The sequence below is a fragment of the Vespula pensylvanica genome, chromosome 9 (assembly GCF_014466175.1).
Source record: "Vespula pensylvanica isolate Volc-1 chromosome 9, ASM1446617v1, whole genome shotgun sequence".
Lineage (NCBI taxonomy): Eukaryota > Metazoa > Arthropoda > Insecta > Hymenoptera > Vespidae > Vespula > Vespula pensylvanica.
In genome coordinates, this window is record NC_057693.1 from 4,879,241 (window position 1) to 4,901,902 (window position 22,662).

Consider the following 22,662-nt stretch of genomic DNA (forward strand, 5'->3'; position numbering starts at 1 on the left):
TGGATAAAAAAAAAGAAAGAAAAGGAAAAAAAAAACAATAGAAATCGTATAGCGTTTAACCCGTAAATGGTGTCGACGAAACTCAATGTCACATTTTTACCCTTTGTAATAAAGATTTGTAATCCGACGATGTATACTTTCTCTGCGTGGACGACGTGTAAACGATTTTATATTAATGTGTATTAATATAAAAGTACGATGCACGCGTCGCGAATACAAAGTTTCACATCCGTTGTTTGTATTACGTAAGATGGAAAAAATCAAATCGATGTGCGAAATGATACGTTATCGTATAAGGTGTTTCACATTTTTCTACGTTTATATCCGAGAGATTACTCTCGTTACCCTTGGGGTGTTACTACTCGTCTTTGAATGATCGTTGCTCTCTTGTTAAGAGAAATACGCTCGATTGTAGATACACGTACGCGTTCGATGTTCGATAGAAAAATGTCGTCATATCGTCGTCGATTCGATGAAAACGCTCGTGAGAATAGCTCGATTATAGGTACTTATTTACCTAGCTACACATGGATATGTATATAAAGATAGCGATAGCTTCGTTCAATTTCTCTTCGATTCGATTCTTTATCGTACGAATTTATTATCGATTTATAATTGAAATTATTTTTGTTATTTACGAGCAATCGAGGTGTACACGATACGAGCGTTATATGTGTTACGAATAAAGAGATTGTAAGCTGTGTTATACACCATACCTTTTTAACCTTCTCCCCGATCAAAAAGAAAAAAAAACTAACCGAGATATCAATTCAATAGGAATATCAAGATGTGACTATAAAAAATGATTCATTGCCAACAATGTGACCTTTTACAATCGTTGTAAACATTATCGATCGTCTTATCTAACGATCCGTATACAACTTCGTTTTAAAATCGAGAGACTCGACCTTTTTCTGATGACGCATCGAAAAAAACGATTTCCTAGAGTTTAGATTCTAATGGGAAGACCTTTACAACGTCCGTCACAGTGTGTCGACGAGTTAATGAAATAATTGTAAAATCGAGTAAAAGCAGGAAACACTTTCAAAGTTAGGACGTATTGCCTTAAGATTGGCTACATCGATATCGGTATCTAAAGACTTTCCAAATATTTGCATCGATATTATAGAAAAATGTCAAATATGATCGGCATTATAGAAAAATACGACAAATCCATTAAAGGATCTCGTTATTCGATAAAACGAGTTATCGTCGTGCGAGGAAGCAGTATCAAATTAAGCTAGATTATATCCAAGAACTTGAAGATTCCATCGATCGTTTTTTTATTGTTCGATACGTTATTTACACGAAATCGAAACGTTTACACGTGCATACAAAAGAATGCATATATCGGGCAGGAATATTATTTTCTTTCTTTCCGAGAAGAAAAATCAAAGATGCGAAGAAACGATAAATGAACAGGTGGATTAGATAAGAGTATAAAATGTACATGGTGAAATACGATAAGGATTTGTACGCTTATAAAAGTAGGCTTTGTTCCTTGATATCGTCAGTTAAAGGAATCGTATTGGAGAAGCAAATACTCGCGAGAAAAGGGTCAAGCAATCAGGTACCTCACGATGAAAGGTAAAATATATTTCGATCAAAATTGTTCAAATCGATCGTTATTTTGGAAAATTGTTTACATTGTCTTTGAACTGAACTTTCAATATTAGGAGGATGGTACGTGGTAATTACGGTCATGGTGGCTGCATTGACCATTATTACGGCTCATGACACGGTGATAACACCAATACCAACGGAATGTCCCATAAAAGATTCTCCCAACCGCACTGTCCACTTGCCGCACGAGACGGATTGTACTAAATTCTACAAATGTAATCATGGCCAGAAGGTCGAGATGATCTGTCCAGAGATGAACGAGAAAGGAGACAGACTGCACTTCAATCCTAAATTACAAGTTTGTGACTACCCAGAGAATGCTGGTTGTACATCCTCGACGAAAAATCCTACCCCATCTGTACCTACTAAACCTACCCCTCCGACCGAACCTACCAAACCTACTAAACCTACCCCTCCGACCAAACCTACTAAACCTACCCCTCCGACCAAACCTACCAAACCTACTAAACCTACTCCTCCGACCGAACCTACCAAACCTACTAAACCTACTGAACCATCTAAACCTACCCCTCCGACCGAACCAACACCTGTACCTACCCCATCTCAACCGACTTGCTCCGAGGAAGGTGTCGGTCAACCTCATGAGTGCTCTTGCGAAAAATATTATCTCTGCAAAAACGGCGACCTCGTTCTTCGAAGATGTCCCAACGGTCTTCATTGGAACGACCTAGCAAAAAAATGCGACAAAGCTGTCAAAACGAGTTGCATCAAAGACAAAACTTTGCAATGGTATTATTAATTCGTTTAAGTGACTAAGAACATGTAGAGCATAGTATAGTAATGTTTTTAATTACTTACGTTCTTATTATGAAAACATAAGAGAAAGTTGTATTAATCAAAAATATAAATAACAATATCAGCAAATAAACATCGTATCGACGATGTCGACAAAAAGTTTAGCATAAGTATCGATTGATTCGGATAACGAAATTAATAAAAAGGGGGGAAGATATAAATATAAATTCGATAATGTCAATTTTATCGTTAGATCAAAAGCACGCTTTTATATTGCAACGACAAGATTATTTTTTACCGATGATACAAGTCGATAAAACAGTTGCTTCTCGTATCGTCATTTAGCGACATCTGTCATTACTTAAGCACGACTAAAGTATCACGCGATAACAAGTATCACACTTTTTATTTTTCTGCAGAACCATATCAATAAAAGATTTGTAACATTAATGATTTTATCGTATCTAACATCTGACTTTTTTTATTGCTATCTACGTTGTTGTAAGAAAGAAACATCGAATTATCGATAAACATTGGAGGAAACAGAGATTAGCGTCATTCTTTTTTTGTTTTTTATTTTTTTTTTTTTCAATTTGTAAATATCATTCTAATCATCGCAGGTATCGTTTAAATACCGCACGAATGTCTTTATTATTACATGACAAGATTTACAAGGACGATAACAATTTGGATTCGACTATATAATTCTTGGACGTACAATTATTACCGAGCGTACGAACGAAAAGTGGAATTTAACTTTAAAGATGGCGCACGTTATTTCAGATATTTATCTGGTTATAGAAAAGAGTCATAATTTGTTTAATGTTCGAATATCCTGCTTGGTGATTCGTTGATTATATAAATTATTCGTCGAATCGGCGCATCCTCTATACGTTGTAAGTTGCAGCTTAACATCAACGCGGACATTAGTGATATCCTCTTTGTCGTTATTTATAATATTTACAAAAGTTATAGAGAGATAATGCAATAACGTTCCAACGATCGTTTCGCTTGTATAGGAATTATTATTATCGTATAGATTGCACGTTCCACGTGGCGTTAAAAATCATGAAAGAAAGAAAGAAAAAATTCACGTTAAAACGGTACGAGATATTGGATATTGTACGAAATATATTTATCGATAAACTTTCATAAATCTTATTATACCGAATATCGTTAGACACATATAACGAGGCCTCTTGGTCTAGGGGTATGATTCCTGCTTTGGGTGCAGGAGGTCCCGGGTTCAAATCCCGGAGGGGCCCGATTATTTTTTTCACTTCGCCTACATCATTTCTTCTTTTTTCTTTGGATAAATTATTAATGCCCATTGACACGTGCTCGGTTTATTATTAACTATGCTAATAATAAACGAGACGTTGCAGTAATTTATTATCGTCACTTTTACATTCCGTGTTAAAAGTCACTTCGATATAACGATCAAGAACTTTATCCTTTTCTCTCTCTCTCTCTCTCCCTCTCCTTCTCTAACAAAATCTCTTTAATCGAATTAAACGAATGAAGCGAATAAAAATTCGAGAGACTTTCGAGAAAGTGAGATAAGTAATTCGGTAGGAACTTCGTAATGGAAGATCGTCGCTTAAAACTCGTTGAATTTGCCGCGTCGAGCACTCTCCTTCGCGCAATAAGAAAGATGGCGGTCGCGTCGCAGTGCGCATGTACGGCTTCCAAATGGTCGAGCAAAAACACAGCTGGTCTATGATCTCCGAGGCAGCTGACGGTCGAACGCTCTCGACGTGATTTCGCGTGTGTGTTTCCGACCGATCCGCAAAGTTCACACAGAGATCGGTGGAAGAGTCGGATTCGAAGAGAGCTTTCGTTAGAGGTTAACTGGGTGTTAAGTAGGAAAGGAAGACGACGTGTGCCGGATCCGAGGAGGCAGTGATAGTGATACGTTTTTGTGTGAGCTTAAATGTGTATGAAGCTCGTACGTTCGTCTCGGTGTCGCCACGAGGGGAGGTTCGTTCTTCGTCCCTGGGATACAAAGGAGTCGAGGAACTGGCTGCTTCTAGCGTCCCTAAGGTGAATACAATTTTTTCGTTTTGATATTAGTTCTATATGTATATGTATATATGTATATATATATATATATACACATAATATGGATATACGCGAGTATTTGTTTGCCGTTCTGGAAACGCGCGGACTATATGAGAGATTGTTTCATAAAAGATCCATTGTGTTTCTCGATTCGTGGCCTCTCTCTTTCTCCACTCTCTTTCTCTTCCTCTCTCTCTCTCTCTCACATACACACGCATACACGCAAACTTCTCTCTCTTTCTTTCTTACCGTACAGAGAAAGAGAAAGAGAAAGAAAGACAGCCTCGTATACACATTTTCTGTACATAGCAAACTTATGGAATTTTTACACACTAATTTGCACGCGACGATGTCAAAAAATTCCATTCGTGTTATCCACTCGAAGCACTCAACAAAGCGACGGAAAGAGAGACAGTGACAGAGACAGAGAGAAAGAAAGAGAGAGATTTACAATGTCGAAATCGTATTAGTCTGCGATATATACTGCTTTATAATGCTCTATATTCCTCTCTCTGTATATATACATATATATATCTCAATCCATGCATCCACCCACTCTCGTTTTTATTTACCAAAAGTTGGATGCAACTTGCGTACTTTAGATAAAAGAAAAATTCGTCGAACGAAAGTAAGAATCGGTGATATACATATAAGGGAAATCAAAGAAAAGCGAACGTTTTGCCTTGGTTTCGTTGGATAAAGAAGGAACGATAGAAAGAGTGAGATAGAGAGAGAGAGAGAGAGAGAGAGAGAGAGAGAGAGAGATAGGACGAGGTCAACGGTACGAACAAAATATCGGCGTATCATCGTCTCTCGATTCGGAGAAATTTCTCTCTCTCTCTCTCTCTGTCTCTCTGTCTGTCTGTTGTCTTTCTCTCTTTATTATTTTTCTCTACTCGTTTTATCAAGTTTCGTATTTTCTTTATTATTCCACATTCATACATTGCTTTCGATCGAATCCAAGAGGACAGCTGATCGACGAGAAATACGTATCGCGTTATCGGCCATTGCGAGCGGAATATTCAAATTAATATCGATAAAAAGTGTGTTTCGTCGAAATATCATTGAATCATTACAAACATGTATGTATGTATATTTATGTATATATATATATATAAACACGAGCAATTGTTAACACGGTAAAGCATTTTCAATGGTGTATGTATTTGTTTACGTTGACAATAACATTCTCCTCTCTTCTCTTCTTAGAAAAACATAATATGTTTACGTTCCATCGAATAATTTATCTATGTGAGAAGAAATACGTATACACACACACACACATATATATATATATATATATATATAGACGTATATCTTTCATCGTGTGTCGAGAGAAGGTATCCTAATTCGATATACTAGAGACTAGAAGACATCTTTCGAACTAGGTCGAAAAGCAACCGCGTGCGGCCTCTCCGCTCTCCGTTTTCCGCGTCTAACCTTCGCCAATACGACGTAGCACGGTAAACTGCGATAACTTAGCCGATCCGAATGAACGTACGAATGTACGTATATACGTACCAACGAACGAACGAACGAACGAACGAACGAACGTACGTACGTACGTACGTACGTACGAACAAATATACGTACGAACGTACGAACGAACAAGATCTTTATCACTTCGCCTCACTTCGCCTCACCTCACCTCACCTAACCTCACTTTACCTCGTCTCTCCTCGCCTTGCGTAGTTCGCCTTTCGCAGTTCGCCTTTCAAGGGGAAGCCTCGAGATCGTGTGTATGTTCGAGCTCGTTCAGTAACTATACTTCTGAACCGACGAAGGAACAATTACGAAAAGAAAAGAAAAAAGAAACGAAGTCATTCTACAAAAGTCATCTTTCCGACGTATTTAAAAAGAAAAAAAAATATGTATATATATATATATATATAAGCAATCGATGCAACTAACTATCGAGCAACAGTTTTATCAATCGTCGGTTTTCAAAGAAAAAAAGAAACAAGTGACTCGATCGATCGAGCTATTTTCTTATTAATAGCGATAAATAATGATTAAAATGTTTGTTAGATTAATTGAAATTTCTTCGATAAACGTTTCGATCGATCATACTTATTAGTTGAGACGATCGAGACTATCATTCTTCTTTTTCTTTATTACTACTTTTCTCCTTTTCCTTCTTCTATTACTACTACTACTACTACTACTACTACTACTGTTACTACTACTTGTTATCACGTTTAAGAGAAGAAAGAAGTCGATATCACGATTGTCCAGCGGACTCTCCGTTACCCTTTGTTCTCATCGCGAGGTAAGAATTCTTGGAAGTCGTCGAGATCGTCGTGGTAAATAGATAAAAAGAGAAGAAGCAATAAGAAAAGAAAAAGAAAGAAAAAGGAAGTCGTCATGGTCGTCTTTTGGATCTTACATCGTAGCTTACATCGTCGTCGTCGTCGTCGTCGTCGTCGTCGTTGTCTATTAACTAAAATATACAAAGTTTCTTAGAGATATTTCTTTGCGTCGTGACCCAAATCTCACCGAAAATCCGGATAAAAGGATACCGTTAGGTGCGAATGTCGCGACGAGGAGGTTGTTGGGGTGGTGGAGGGGGAAGAGGGAGAGGAGGAGGACACGCGTGTTGTCTCGGCCAAGGTCCTCGAAACGAACGGGACCTTTTAAATCGCGATCGACGATTTTCTTTTAAAGTTAAAGTCGCTTTAATAAATCCTCGTTAATAACCATTTTTACGAGTCGTACAAACGCGTACATATGTATATATGTAATAATAAATACGAAAGCTCGTTCCCATAATGGCTTTTTCCTCGCAACAGAAATCGTATTGCATATGGCACGGCCTTTGTTCGATAACAGATTATAATAAGAGCGAGCTTCTGTTCTGGAATCTATTATTCTGTCACTTGCGTTCGTATTTTCGATGTTGAACGAACGAACGAACGAACGAACGAAGGAACGTTACCGATTATACGTGCGTATACATGTGCTACACATTTACGTAGATATATACGTATATACGTTCCAATAAACTTTGTTCTCTTAAGTTCCTCGTCGATTAACGACGCCCTAGTCCATTTATCGATTTACTAACGTTCGACCAGATCTCGATCGATCTTCTTTCTACTTCATTTTGTATTCAATCTTTAAAATTAACACACGTGTACTTACTTACTTATCCATCGAATTCTAATTAATCAAAGGGAGAAATGGAAATCTCGGAAGGTTTATTTTATTTATCAGGATATATGATGTAAACGAATGATTTTTTGATTATATAAGAGAAGATTAGACGAAAAAAAAAAAAAGAAGGAAGTTCGAGCTAATCGCGTATCTTCTTATTTCTCTATGTTTATTTCTCACGTCTTAATTTCAGCGAGTTATTTGTCTTTCTTTTTCCTTTTTTTTTTTTTTTCTTTTCTTTCTTTGTTGCGTCTTCGTCCGTGCGAGCGGAAAGATCTCGTCTCTATTCGACTTTTGAAACTCGTAAAAGGACTATTTCTATTAAAAACTATGACAAAGAAAAAAAGAAAATGCTGGACGAAAAAGATGACGACGACGATACAGTGATGAAAGAGAAGAAGACAGAGAGAGAGTAAAGGGGTACAACTTTGACGTTAAAGTCTCTACGATGCGTATATACGTATACACACGTATTATATATATATATATGTGTAAACACAAAGTCGTAGTGTTAGTTTTAATTAACGACGCGAGAAAATCGTAGATACGTTTACGACTTAATTAGCAAGGCTCGATTATTCGTTACCACGTGAAACTAGTGAACCATATTGGTTTCGAACGGATCGTCTCTCCTTTTTTCTTCTTTCTTGTTTTTTCTCTTCTTTTTTTTTTTTTTTTGAATTTCGTTCTTTATAAGGCTTTCTCGTAGGTAAGATTTATCGTCGTAGCTATCTCATGTCTAAGCTTCTCATCCATGGTTTAACTATCTTTCTTTTTTTTCTCTCTCTCTTTCTCTATCTTTTTTTTTTTTTTTCTTTTTTGCTAGACAGTAACGGAATAGAGCGTACGAAACGAAATAGTGGCAGCTTGAAAATGAATCGACCTTTCGGCCTTCCGAATCTGATGTATCGTCTTTATAAAGTATAACACCGAACGAAAATATCGATCGATTTTTTCCTTTACGAAATTATCAAATTTCGATTATTTTGACGAATGAAATCTGTAGTACCGAACGTCGCCTTTTAACTAATTAAAATTATTTTATTTCAATCTATTTCCTTCGTCCAGACACATTTTCTTATCGTACAAAGTTCTTCTTATTCGAGTCAACAAATAGTCGACGTACACTTTGCTAATAATAATAATAATCTTATCGTTTGATAATTATACATATATATATATATTTTTTTTTTAATTATCTCGTAGAACGAGTTATTTTCAAGGATTAAGAGAGAGCGAGAAAGAGAGAATTAATTCGTTGAGAACGAATGTGTGCGTATACACCCACACACACACACAAACACATATTCCCTCTCCATCCAGTCTCTGTTATGAAATTGTCGCTAATAATAAAAACTACGAGAATATCTTACGCCTTATACGTAATACTTGTAAATTATTTTATTTTTATAGATTTCTTTACTTTCGCGATGATCAAAGAGCACCAATTAATATTTAATTATCTTTAAATTGCGAAATTTTCGATCGTATCTCTCGTTACTTTTTTCAATCGTCTCAGGATGTACTCGTAAACCTCCTTTTCATCCATCGATCCGGCAGACGTTGTACCTGTTACCTAGTGCCGTCGCTGTTCTAATAGAACGTCGCCTGTCGATAGAACGTAGAACGAATTGCTCTCGAGCTAACGTTTTTCGATACAAGCTTATACGTATGCATGTATATGTGTATATATGTTGTGTACGCACGCGTGTGTCTCGTCCTTTCCATCGAAAGATCGACCTATTGTCTTTCTCTCTTACTCCCTTTTGTATATTTTTTTCTTTCTCTTATTTAACTTTCTCTACGGTAAACAAGCCATCTCGCACCTCACTTCGATCTCGTTGTGTTCTATAATTGGTTATTATCTACTTATTCGAATGGAGAAAAAATATAAATAAAAATAATAATAATAATAATAATAATAATAATAATAATAAAGATTACAAAAAGCTAAATCAAAAGTACGAATTACGTTTTCCTATCGCAAAATTCGCTTGTGTAATTTACCGGCGATTAAACGAAACGACGGCTCGTTAAACGAGAGTCGTATTCTTTGAAGAACGTGCGATATCTAAGCTCGTAAAATCTCTCTCTCTCTCTCTCTTACGAAGTTATCGAACTGGCTTAGGAGAGCCGTTCGATCTATTTTCTCATTGCTCTCTTGATTCTTGAGATCCTGCTCGTTCGTTCGTTCGTTCGTACGTTCGTTCGTTCGTTCGTTCGCTCGCTCGGTCGTTCATACGCCGTTCCTGATCCTGTGTAGAAATTGGAAACCGGTTTTAAGGAAATCTTAAGCCGGTCTTCCCTTTCATACTCGCCAGAGGCAGGCGAACCTGCTGCTAGGAGCATACCTTATGCATCCTGCCGTGCATTATACGTGTTCACCTCCATTAGCATACCTTCGCCATGCTTTTCTGACCTTTAATTGCCTGCATTTATAAAATGGAATCTTTTGGGATTGTTAAATATTAACGTACGACATGGTAAATCTATGTTTCTTTTTATTTTTTTTTATTTTTCTATTTTTGTATTTTTTATTTATCTTGTTGGTGTTGTTTCTTTTGTTATCTTCTACTTTTCTTTTCTTTCTTTCTAGATATTAATCATGATCTGCAACTGGTCAGAACAATTTATCTTCGTATATTCGAGAAATATTGTATATATCTATAGTATATATCTGATATATATATATATATATATATTTGAGAAATATTGTATATATATATTTGTTTTAAAAATAGACAAAGTTTAAAATCATTGAAAGGTAACGATCAAACCTGGTCGCTGACGTTGATCGCCATTCCATTTTTGTATTCCTTTTTTTAGACGTATAGGTAATCTATCACAGCCCTCGTTCGTTCATTGACGTTCGTCTCGTGTATAGAACAATCGATTCTCCAACTCGACGCAGGAAGCGATCAAGGACCGATTGAAACGTAAGAAAGACTCGACGACGAGTGCGTTTGCTTATTGGAGAACGACCAATTTTTCGCTCGATCGCGGACAACTTATGCTTTCTTACCCTTTAATACTATATTCATCGAACGTCGGAAACCGTATCGATCGCAAACGACTTTCCAATTTCATGTCGATCATAATTTTCGAGTAACATCGTAATTTGAGATCGGTCGATTCGAAAAAGTATATCTTTATCGCAACTCGTTACACATTTATTTTTCTTCCATAAATATATATATATATATATATATATATATATATATATATATATTCGTAGTATTTTCGTAGAATAGACTCTCTAGAAGATATTAAAATATAGTTTTTATGTTTCTATATACGTACGAGTAGAGATACCTATACACACGTACGAGATCTCGTTTCTCGTGCTCAATGATTTGTAAAAGCAAAGATCAACGAACTCTGGTACTCTTTCACTAAGTTACAAACGATATACCTTCAAAGGGCATGTAATAAAAGAGATCGATAACGCGAACGAATCTATCTCGCGTAACAAGCACCGCGTCGGAAGATTACTGTTTGATTAAACATCATTATTAATACGATCGGAAAGGTTGCATCGTTCGTTGTTGTTCGAATTAATTCCATACTAGTCCGTACGTTGGAATTGCGTAAATGTAAAATAAAACGAATATAGTTGGTTCGTTCTATGGTAAATAAAAATTGCCACGATTCGTTCCTCGATCGCGTAGAAAATAATTTTCTAATTGTGAGCAAGAGAAAGAGAGAGAGAAAGAAAAGAAAAAGAAAAAGAGAGAAAGAGAGAGTATAAGCGTACTCTCTGGTATTCAGGAACATAAAAGTGAAAATAAATTATTCATGCAGCGTGTAAGAAAACGTTCATATAATTTACTGCCAGAGTCTTCCACGGATAGACAAAAATCCTTATACGTTATTACTTTTGAAGGATGAAACGATATCATTGTCTCTTAACGCGTGGGATAAAAAAACAACATCGGTTTTTATCGAACATCGTTCAAACGAATACGATATCCGTTTGTTTTTCGATTATTTATTTGAAAATGAAGTCGTTCGAAAAGAAGAGGATACAACGCTCGATATCGCTCCGATGTTGGTCCGTTGTTGTGACACGACATTTTTTTGCTTTATCATTTTCTCTTTCTTTTTTTTTCTTTTTCTTTTTTTTTTTTTTTAATTTTTTTTCTTCCTTTCCTTTCTCTCTATTCTTCTCTCCTTGTTTCCGTTTTCTAATAATCGCCCACTAAGAGCGATAACGCACGTAGATATTACACAGCACATGAGAGATCGTTATATGAGAGGCGTAGCAATGTACAAAGAGCTTTAATATCTTAACCTCCTTTTCTTTAATTACTTATGATTAGTCCTCGAGATAATCTCAACTAGGTCTTGTCACTCTTGGAATGGTTTCGTGCTCGATCATAAAATTAATGGAAACTATAAGAGATCGAACGATTTCTTTATTTATTGTTTCTTTTTTCTTTTTTCCTTTTTTTTCTTCTTTTTTTCCTCCCACTTTTTCGATCGTTACTTTCTTTCAATTGCTATCTTCTTGTAATTACGTTAATTGTACGTGTAAGATCGTTGTCTCGTTACAAAACGTTTGATGAAGTATGATCTAACGTTTCTCTTTTTTTTCAACAATTTCAAACTTCGAACCTCTCTAATCGTGCGTTCTTATGCATTACGGATATGCGCGCGCGCACACATTATACATGTACGTACGTACCTACATACATACATACATACATACATACATACATACATACATACATACATACATACATACATACATACATACATACATCATACATGCATACACACATACAGAGAAAGAGAGAGAGAGAGAGACGAACGTATACATACAAAAGTGAATCTGGCGCATACTTGGAGAAAGTACAAGTGTTCCATAATCGTCGATTTCCCCATTCCACGATGGGGAACGAGGCTAAGGTCGATCGATTATCGAATCGACACCGGAGAAATTTCACGGACTGGCCACTTCGATTTTTCTTTTTCGTAAATCTTACGTAATATTTCCTTGCTAGTTCAAGGTCAAGATATTCCTATCTGATTCTTACAGCATTCGTGTAAGACCAATTTGTAAACGCTGTCATTTTCATTTCCCGAGTATACTCGAGTTTCTATTTTTAAATTAATCAGACATTATATCCGATCGCGATTGAAGTTCTTAACGTTCGAGCGTTCTTAAACGTTGATTTAACGAGAAAAATAAAGGGAAACTTATCGAAGAAGAGATCGTATTCGAAAACTCGTATTTGAAAATATTAAGTGGGTACTACGTTCGTAGTTAAAGTGTCATCGAATCTTTTGAGAAAAAATTCGGAGTGCGGCTCAGCGTTGGCGTCCTTCGCTTTTAAAAATAATTCGTTCGACGTCCGTAGTTTCGTCAGGAAGAGGAACGAAGGTGGGAGAATGCGTAGAAGGGTCTCCCACGTGATTTCAATAACGAGACGATTCCTTGTACGAGGCCTAAACTCTATACCTCTCACTCGTTGTCTTTGGTCGTCCTCGTCCACGCAAAAAACGTGCGTGGGTCTGGTCTTTCATAAAGGAGACTATTTTCTTGACGAATAGACTATTTTTTCTTGTTTTCCTTTTTTTTCTGTTTTTTCTTTCTTTTTTTTTTGTTATCTTTTTTCTTTTTTCTTCACGATAAAAAAATTCATGTACATACGTAGATACGTATTATAGATACGTACTTAGGTAGGTACGTGGATAAACGAGTAAAATTTTCTTTATAACGTATTTGCCTGCAGGCAACAGCGACGTGAAAAATATTCTTCTATATATCGATTCGTTATGTCGAATATTTTTATTCATAAAAAAAAAAAAAAGAAATTCCATCATAGATATGATATCAATTTGCAGTAGAGAAAACTGTACTACCGAGATAAGTGGATTATGAAATAGTTCGAAAAACGTACAATTTGTTTAGCTTTCTTTTAACGGAATGACAGTGATATATTAAATTAGAATCGTTCGAGATCTATATTCATTTTGATTTCTCTCTCTCTCTCTCTCTCTCTCTCTCTCTCTCTCTCTCTCTTTCTCACGAAAGGATACGCGAGAGTAGGCGATTAAAACGAAAGTCCCAGAATGATTTCATTTGGAGAAAGGTCAAGTGATTTTTTGTTAGGAACGCTTTTTCATCCGGCCGTCGGGCACGCTTGGCTTTGAGATTTCTGCTATTTTCCTAAGAGTAACGTTGCTTCACCTTTCTCGAGTCGAGAAAGGATCGTATTGCATATACGACGATAAGATAATCGAACTCGAGTAAGAGCACGCGATAAAGATGAAATATAATCCGTAAATGGTATAAAATATTAAACGGTTAGGGGAGAGAGGAGAAGAAGGGTAACGAAACGGTGTGGATAGTTTTGCCTGGCACCGCGAATCAACATCGGGAGGATCGAGAATTAGCATTGTAAGAACATTTCTACACGACTCCTTGGAAGATATCCAAAGGCATTGAAAATCTTTAATAGTGAGCGCACGTAAAGTGTATATCGGTCGAATATGCGACGAAGAATTCGTGTCCCTACGAGTTGAAACTTCTACTTTCATTGGTAATGAGAGATTTCCTTGAAACTTTTTCTTTGATCCGAGACACATTAAATACCGATCAGCGTTTCAGGGTTGATAACGTTAATCCGGAGTTTTCTTCCGCAATTTCGAAGACGAGAAACATCGGTTATGGTCGTCATGACATCAACGATCAACCAAACGTTTAGTTTGCTCAATAGACCGTAGACGTTATCAGGAAACTGACAAATTCATTTGATTTCGTCTGATAAATTAACGGGCTTGAGTACGCCGTCGGAAATGAATCCTGACAGTTTTCTAAAGTGCACAGTTTTCGAGTGACGTTCCATTAAAAAGGGTTCTCCCTTCGTAAGGTTTGATGAAAAATTTCACTAGCCAAGTAGACAGGAGAGAGACGACAGTCCTTCGTGAAAGTTTTTACAAAATATCAACGTTAATACCGATGTCGGTAAAGCATCGAACCGTTTGGGATTAACATAGCCGGCTATTAATCGAGTAACTTGACAAGCAACGTCCGCTTAGCCGAAACGATCTTAATCCGCTTAAAACCGCTTTAAAAGCGAGCCAAGGAGGAGATACGTGTTTTCACTGATTCGAGCTTTTCGAAGCGCACTCGCGTTGATTTAACTTTGAAAAGTCAAATATTTTCACTGTAAATCCTCGAAACTGGTGCAACATCGAATCTCGTCATTTCTAACATTATTTTTTCATCGCCAGGTGAGTCAACATTTTGCAACTAATTCGATTAAAGAACAATACGAGCGTGCGTTCGACGTACCGGCTAATTTCCATTTCTTTTTTCTTTCTTTCTTTTCTGCTGTTTTTCTTTTTTCTTCTCTTTTTTTGACGTTTGTGAAAAGAGACGAAAAAAAAAAGAAAAGAAAAGAAAAGAAAAGAAAAGAAAAGAGAAGATGCCCAGGCAAAGCGCATACTTTACGCGAGACTTTTACGGATGTGTTTCCAGGAGGGCGATCTGGATTTAGAATTGCGTCGGGCGAAGTTTTATTCGAGAGGTTCGCCTTTCATGTATCTCTCCCTCTCTCCTTTTTCTCGCAATGAGTCAGTGAGTCGGTTCGTTTAGACGAGCCACTTCACGGAGAGATAGAGCATGCGTTTCGATTGTAATAAAACGTGACAATCTATAGGTCTCTCTCTATCTCTCCGTTGTGTGCACATAGTATTATATGTGTATGTATGTATTTGTGTGCACACGTACGAGAGTTTTAACATAGTAGACCGCAATAAAAATGATACCTCTCGCAATCGTGGACGGCACTATTCACCATTCACTTTAGAGCGACAATAGCCACATGCTAAGCATACGTCGTGCGTTTACACGGAACCATCATAGATTTATGATAATAATCACCCGGATTCATGGTCGTCCTCGTACACGTAATACGTATACGTGATACGTTACCAGGCGTTTAAGCTTCTTTTTTTTCTTTTTTCTTTTTTCTTTTTTTATTAAATATGAATCGATTGTCGAAATACGGTCGTCGCGTTTTATACAAATATTTTATTTGAAAATCTCGAAAATGCATACGTACATACATTCGTGATGTAAACAAGTTTTTTTCTTTTCTTTTCTTTATTTCTTTTTCTTTTATTAGAAACGCACGAGTAAAGATGCATTTGCGATTGTAACGCACAAGGGCACTTACCTCTCGAGTAAGAGAAATTACTCGAGCGGCTCCTACCGATATCGCCGTATTGTCCGCGTGAATCGCGGCACATTGTGTTAGTTAAACAATGAAGGAGGCTACGTAAGTAGGTACTCACGTACTTATACAAACGTAAGTACCGTTGTAATTAAAGAGACTCGACGGTAGTACCGTTGGCATTGCATTGTCCTCGAGTTAACGTCGGCTTTGAAGTAAGGAGAACGACTCCTTCCTTCCTTCCACGCTTTACTCCGCTCGCAAAAATTTTAACTTAGCCCGTGGGAAAGCGGAAGTGACGACAAGAACGAATATGTATTTTGTAACACGTGCGTTCGCTAGTTCTTATAGAAATATTAACTAATAATCTCACGGTAAAGTATACCTCTATATATCGTCGTACACTTTAAAGTTCTTCATTAAAGATAGTACATATATCTATATACGATACAATGTGAGGTGTAATTTGGCACGAAAAAGAAACAGAGAGAGAGAGAGAGAGAGGGAAAACGTTCGAGTTTAAATACCACACCATTCTAGTTTATTAGTGACTCCGAACTGCATTCAATGCGACCGCATGCTCGTTGTCGTTGCAGGTTATTGCAAAGTCAATACGCGCCACGACCTAGGAATTATACTTATTTAGGCACAAACGTGCCACGTAAGACAAACGTACTACACGACTTCCTACCTGAATAAATATATATACCTGGACGTATAGGTAGATGTCTATAAATGTCTATGTATGGGTGATACTTGCAGAGAATGTCGCATCATATTTTTCTGCAGTGCACCTAAAAGATTCGTACGTAGGTACATAGATACCTGTGTATATATAGACGGATAGATATTGTACGTAGGTATGTATCTATAGATATACTTATCAAATAAATTCCGACGTTATATCATTGCCAAAACGTAGTTCGAATCACGAGTGCTATTTTTCCCCTTCTCTAAGAGCATCTATAGGCCGTCCTATTAAAATTCGACCGATTCGTCTTCGAGTCTTTCTCTCTCTCTCTCTCTCTCTCTCTCTCTTTTTTTTTTATTTCGAGTTCGCGTTATATTACTTTTTTCTCTTTTCTTTTTCTTTTTTCTTCTTTCCTTCTTCTTTCTTTCTTTTTCTCTTTTTACATCTTTCTAATTATTTTTTCACATCTTTCGATTGATATTCCTCGCAGAGAAAATATAAAGTCAGGAACATCGTTAGGATACTTCGAGGTAAATAGAGATGGAACCTCGTTCTCCGTTCATGGAGGTCATCATATATATATATATATATATATATATATATATATATATATATATCCAGCTACGTTTGCTCCTACAATATTTGCGGAGGAAGCGTCGGATCGTCGATATATGGGTCATTGCCGAATGATCTTTTTTCATTCCGCATGCGGAAACTTCGAAACGAGCATCGACAGTTTGAAAATCTGATGCGTCACCTATATACGTGTGCGTCTACGATGGCAGCTTGTTTGGTTATAATCAACTTTTATTTTAAGGGAAAATCGTAGGTAGAAACATTTCCCACGATGGAACGGAAGTAGAATAGATGTGTATGCGAGTTAAATCGATGTTCCGCTCGGTTCTACAGCTTCGTGCCGTACCGAGAGAAGGTCTTACGGTATTTTTCTATTATATTTGTATATACCCATATAACTTCCTACGTCGATCGTGTTCAAGTTTCTCCTTTTTATTCGATGCATTCCGCATAACAACGTGAAAGTCGTTCGGGTTGACATTTCGTCCTCGCGCGACAACGACGACGATAGAATTCAATTGCACGCGATTTTATTCAGTAAGAATTCGTTCCTATCGATTTCGAACATATCCGAAAGGACACCTTTACGTTTATTCCTTTCACCAGCGAAGATCCTGATCGAAGAGATCGATAACAAAAAAGAAAAAAAAAAAACAAAGAAAGAAATATATACGTACCTGCTTACATATACTATTATCCGATCGTCACAGTATCTTTTAACTCTAGCTAACGAAGGACAAGCAGCTTGTATTTTAAAGTCGAAGAAACTTAAGTAATCGATCAAACGGGAAGCTTCGAACTCATCGCAGAGGTCACCGAGTCCGATTCTCGAATAGAGTCTATCCCAATGCTCGCTTGGTGGTACAGCCTAAGGCCAAAGCATGCATCTATTTCTCTTTCCTTTCTCCTCTCCCTCTCTGTTCTAAACTATCGGTATACTTTCGTCCCTCCTGCCGAGCAGATCGAATGATCCCTCGCGTGTTGGAAGGTCTTCAAGTTCCGTACGATGGGTTGGGCAGTAGGTCAACCCTTTCGACCGTACGAGCAAGCCGCAGCCTGCACGAAATCCCACTGCAACGCCATATTTCAACTTCTCGCCGATTCCCGTTCTATCCGCCTACTCCCTCTTCTCCTTTCCGACGCTTTTCCATCCTGTCTTACCCTCCTACAAACTTTTCGATCGGCATTAACAAATCCCCGATCTATTTTCTTCCATTTCAAACGCATTCGTTCGGTACTCCATCGTTATCTCGTTTCGATCGCGCGACGATATTTATCTATTATCTCGAAAACGTTTTTATCTTTCTTTTTCTTTGGAAACGTTCGTTAGATCCGAACTATTAAGTTCGGTGCAAAAACGTTTAAGGAACGTCTGAATTCTAAAAGATCCAAAGAGATTATTAGACCACAACGAGATGCACGAGAACGATTCATAATTAGCCTCGACGCTGTCCGAACAAAGTCGAGCTCCGTTAAATCTGACCTCAACAGAGAGAGAGAGAGAGAGAGAGAGAGAGAGAGAGAGAGGAACGGCATGCAGATTACTCTTCGGTTTAATAACGCCTTGTTCTCCGTTACTTAACAACACCGAACGATCGATTAAACTAGCGCCGACTTTCGAAACGTCGTCTCTTCTTCGTTCTCTTAAAACGTTTCCAATGTGAAACGGAGTTTATTTATCTCGCCAAAAAAAGAAGAAAAAAAAAAAACAGAAATGCTGCGACAACAGTTAACTCAATTACCGATTTCCAGGATTCGTTTACTCGCGAAGAACGTTAATTAATTGGAAGTCACGAGTCCGACGTGGTCGTCGTTCGTAATTCTCTTCTTCTCCTTCTTTTTTTTTTTTTTTTTTTCTTTTTCTATTTTTCATATAGAAAATTTCTTTTTCCCAGTAAGTTTCGATAAGTTATCATGGGAAGAAGAAAAAAATTAATAGATAAATACAATCGCTAAAAACCATCGGAAAAGTTTCGAGAAAGAAGAAGAAGGAAAAAAAAAAGAAATAATATAACGGGATGTCTCGTTAGGCAAAAACGATCCTTGCGCGTAAACGCGGGCTGAATACGAGAGAGGAGGATTAATATCGGCGATGCTTAAATTACTTTGAACGAGACGACGACAAAAGCAGGCTCGACCGGCCGAGGATACCGGAGTGCACGACGAGCTCGTACTTATTTCCGGAACGCTGTCCTTTTTCTCTCGTTACGAGGACGGAATTACATACTCGAGCGGACGAACGCGCGAGCCCGCGAAACGGTGAAATTTATTTCACGGCTTCTGCTACGTGCTTTCCCTCTCGCTGACAAGACTCCGTTTCGTCCGGGACCTCGTTCGATCTTCCCTCTTTTTTTTTCTTTTTTCATTTTTTCTCTCTCTTTCTCTCCCTCCCTCTCTCTCTCTCTCTCTCCCAATTTCGTTTTACTTTTACGTTGTAATAATTATCGGAAGCTATCGCTCATTCGTATCTTATTCCTTTGATATATTTCATTCGATATTAGAAAGTGCAAAGATTACATCGATTAATCTTAATCTGTCTTAATCCGTTCGTAAAATATTATTCCAATTAATTATCGCTACTATTCGTTTGATTCGATATTTTTAAACGTTACGTCGATATGTTAAATAATATCGTTAGTATTTATAACGGAGTTATAACAGTAATCCTGCAGCCAGATTATTCGGACGCAACCGAGACGCAACAATTGATACTTAATTATTTATACTGACTGAAAATATTCATATTTATCGAGTATTTATTTCGCAAGATATTTAATTAATAAAATTCTGGCAGAATAAATGGAATGGAAGTGATTAATTGTATCTATCGTTTCTTTCAAAGTGATTGATGACTCAGGAAAATACGAAATAAATATAAAAGTGAAAATATCTTACGAAGATTCTCCGAAGTAGTCAATGTCATTTGTAATTTTATTTTTATTTTCATTTTCTCTCTCTCCCTATGTATGTCTGTCCTTCTCCGTGCTCGAAGAATTTTTTCGAGAAAGTTCCCATCGCCCCAATTCGAAGATTTTTCAAGCGTATCGGTGTATCGTTACCAAAAAGTTTCCCTTCGATACCCTCCGGCTGGACTTAGCGTTTCGAAGTCGCCGGATAATTTCAGATAGGTGTCCTCGTTTCGACGATGATGATCAGCCGGAATTTTCTGGAATAATCCGAGGAAGCTGAGAGTTTAGCGCTCCTCGTTGTATCGCGTATACCTACACCTCTAAGATTCCAGAAACTATTCGTCGAAATATCTTGTGAACTTTACTTAACGAAGAAATGACGGATATGTATTACACGAATCTTCGTATGTTAACACGTTTTGTTATTTCATGTTTCAGGATTAATCAAATTTATAGATACCAAAATTTAATAATGTAAATCGTAGAGTTTCCTTCTTTTAATCTTTATCAAGAAAAAATACTCGTATAATAATGGAAAATATTTGTATGATCAATGAGGAAAAAATGTTCGATTTATACTCTTTTCTCTCAGTAGTCGCGAAAATATCGATTTAATCGATAATAATTAATAAAATTATTATTATCGCCGACCAACGAAGTTATCACATGTTATCGAAATTGTCTAATTGTGAACAGACATTTCTTTCTTTTGACAAATTTTCGTAAAAAGATTGAGCTATCGATCGACGCGTCAACTACAAAAAGAGAAAGTATAGGTATAGTTAATTAAAATTAGGCACGCGTTCGCATGAAATGTGCGTTACATAATGATCATCTGTGAATTACGTTTTCAAATAACGTTACAAAATTTTTCACCGACTAAACCTCTCTCTCTCTCTCTCTCTCTCTCTCACTCGCTCCAATAAGGTAATACTTTCTCATTAATATACAGAGAAGGAACTTAACGCGTTACGTCATTTCATATGAGTTTATCGTATATCGAATTCATCGACGCACTTCAGATTTTTTTATTTTAATTTACACATATCGAAATTAATTAGTGATAAATGGAAATGAGAAAAAGATTGTATGTGACAAACTTTCGATAGGTTTAAAGGTAAGAAATATAAAAATGTTAATTTCATCGAGTTTGACATACGTTATTACTATTCGATCGACGACGTAAAGATATGACCGACTTCCGTGCTCGTGTGTTTACTCGGGAAAAAAGTCTTTCGTCGTAATAACTCGTCGTATTGCGGATCGATCGACAGGTCTTTGCGATAAATACAGGATGTATCTCATAAATACGTAGCAAGATCGTCATATAAGGAGTCTCCCTGACTTTGAACCACGTCGTCGTCCTCTCTCTCTCTCTCTCTCTCTCTTTTTCTCTCTAACGTACTCGCGCTATCTAACACATATTAGCCTCTATACTCGTCAGCCTTGCTTTCTTCAATTTTTCATCGAGAGAAAATCAAGGACGTTAGGGATCGATAATAGAACCGGAACATAACGTTAAAAAAAAAATTGCGCTTGAACCGGTTCCTCGTTCGATAAAACAAATAACATTCCATTGTATTTAATAACCAATGGTGGAAGCTATTAAGGATTCTCTTTGCGATTGGATGAAATTAATTAAGTAAAGGTTTTCGAATGTATAGGATCCGTGAAATCGCGTACCTTTTTAGATAATTGATCGTAAATAATCGAACCGTTGGAAACGATGTAACGTTGGTGAGAGAAACGACTAAGGATAAGCCACTAGTGAGTCGCGAGTTTTAACGACGGAAGATCGTCGTCGGTATCGTCTGCGCCAATTCGGAACTTTAATTGGCCTCGAATTAATTAATGAACTGCGTTTCATGACGTGTTTCACACTCGCAGGGACTAGCGTATTTAAATTGTTTCTGTGTGCCTGTGTGTTTGAGCATAGAGAACGAATTTTACATAACAGGAACGTTTGCGCAAGTCGATTCGAAACACTCGCTACATTTTTCGTTCTCATCGAAAAATGCAATGATATTAATTGACAGCTCGTTCGTTCTCTCGTTCGTTCGTTCGTTCGTTCGTTCGTTCGTTTCTACTCTCGAAGAAAAGATTTACTTGAAGATATTTATTAGTTTACCATACATTTCCATTGAAAATTCTAGTAAGGAGATAATATACATGTTGCATTTATCTCGTTGATAAAAGCGAGTAAATATAATTTAAACGATGATAAAGAAAAGAAGAAGGAGGGGAGGGAAATGGCGAACGGAAGTGCGAAGAACTATGCCGTTAACTTTTATTTTTCATCGCTCTCAATAGAAAGTTCATTGTATTTATCCGTCTCTCTCTTTTTTTTTCCCTCTCTTTCTCTCTCGTTCATTCGCTTCATCATTCGCTCTTTTGCTCTTTCGTTGCGTTACGCTTCTCGAATCGCTTTTATGAGGATGATTTTTGTCACGTTTCGTCGAATTATGATTGTTGTTTTTTATATATATATAAAAAAGGAAAGAGAAACGTAATCGTGATATCTCATTATTCGCAATCGATTACAAAATTTTGATAACTGTGCACAGAATTATGCGCGCCCGCGCGCGTTCACACGCATAGTGCAGGGTAAACACGTTATCTCTAGTTATCTCATTGAAAAAGATAAGGAAAGCAAACTGCTCGTACAATTTCTAGGGCCTACGTTTACCGACCGGCCCTGACCTTACCGAGA

The 22,662-nt window shown here is 37.1% G+C and overlaps 2 protein-coding genes and 1 non-coding gene across 8 annotated transcripts in view; all 3 read left to right on the forward strand.

Moving 5' to 3' along the window:
• Positions 1-1,434: 1,434 nt before the first annotated feature.
• LOC122631635 (peritrophin-1-like) lies at positions 1,435-2,829 on the forward strand. The gene is made up of 2 exons (XM_043817573.1): positions 1,435-1,587; positions 1,677-2,829. The coding sequence occupies exons 1-2, from the start codon at positions 1,581-1,583 to the stop codon at positions 2,381-2,383; spliced, it is 714 nt and encodes a 237-aa protein (XP_043673508.1). The 5' UTR covers positions 1,435-1,580; the 3' UTR covers positions 2,384-2,829.
• Positions 2,830-3,572: 743 nt separating this feature from the next.
• Trnap-ugg lies at positions 3,573-3,644 on the forward strand. The gene has a single exon. It is a non-coding gene; the product is annotated as a tRNA-Pro (tRNA).
• A 304-nt stretch (positions 3,645-3,948) lies between these two features.
• LOC122631613 (solute carrier organic anion transporter family member 5A1) overlaps positions 3,949-22,662 on the forward strand; it is a 32,443-nt gene continuing 13,729 nt past the window's right edge. For 3 of the 6 annotated variants that reach the window (XR_006327745.1, XR_006327744.1, XM_043817534.1), the window contains exon 1: positions 3,950-4,422. The gene's annotated coding sequence lies outside the window, so the exon portion shown is untranslated. Of the gene's footprint in view, positions 4,423-15,728; positions 15,886-22,662 lie in introns of all 6 variants that reach the window. The other 3 variants (XM_043817535.1, XM_043817536.1, XM_043817537.1) reach the window with 3 other exon arrangements.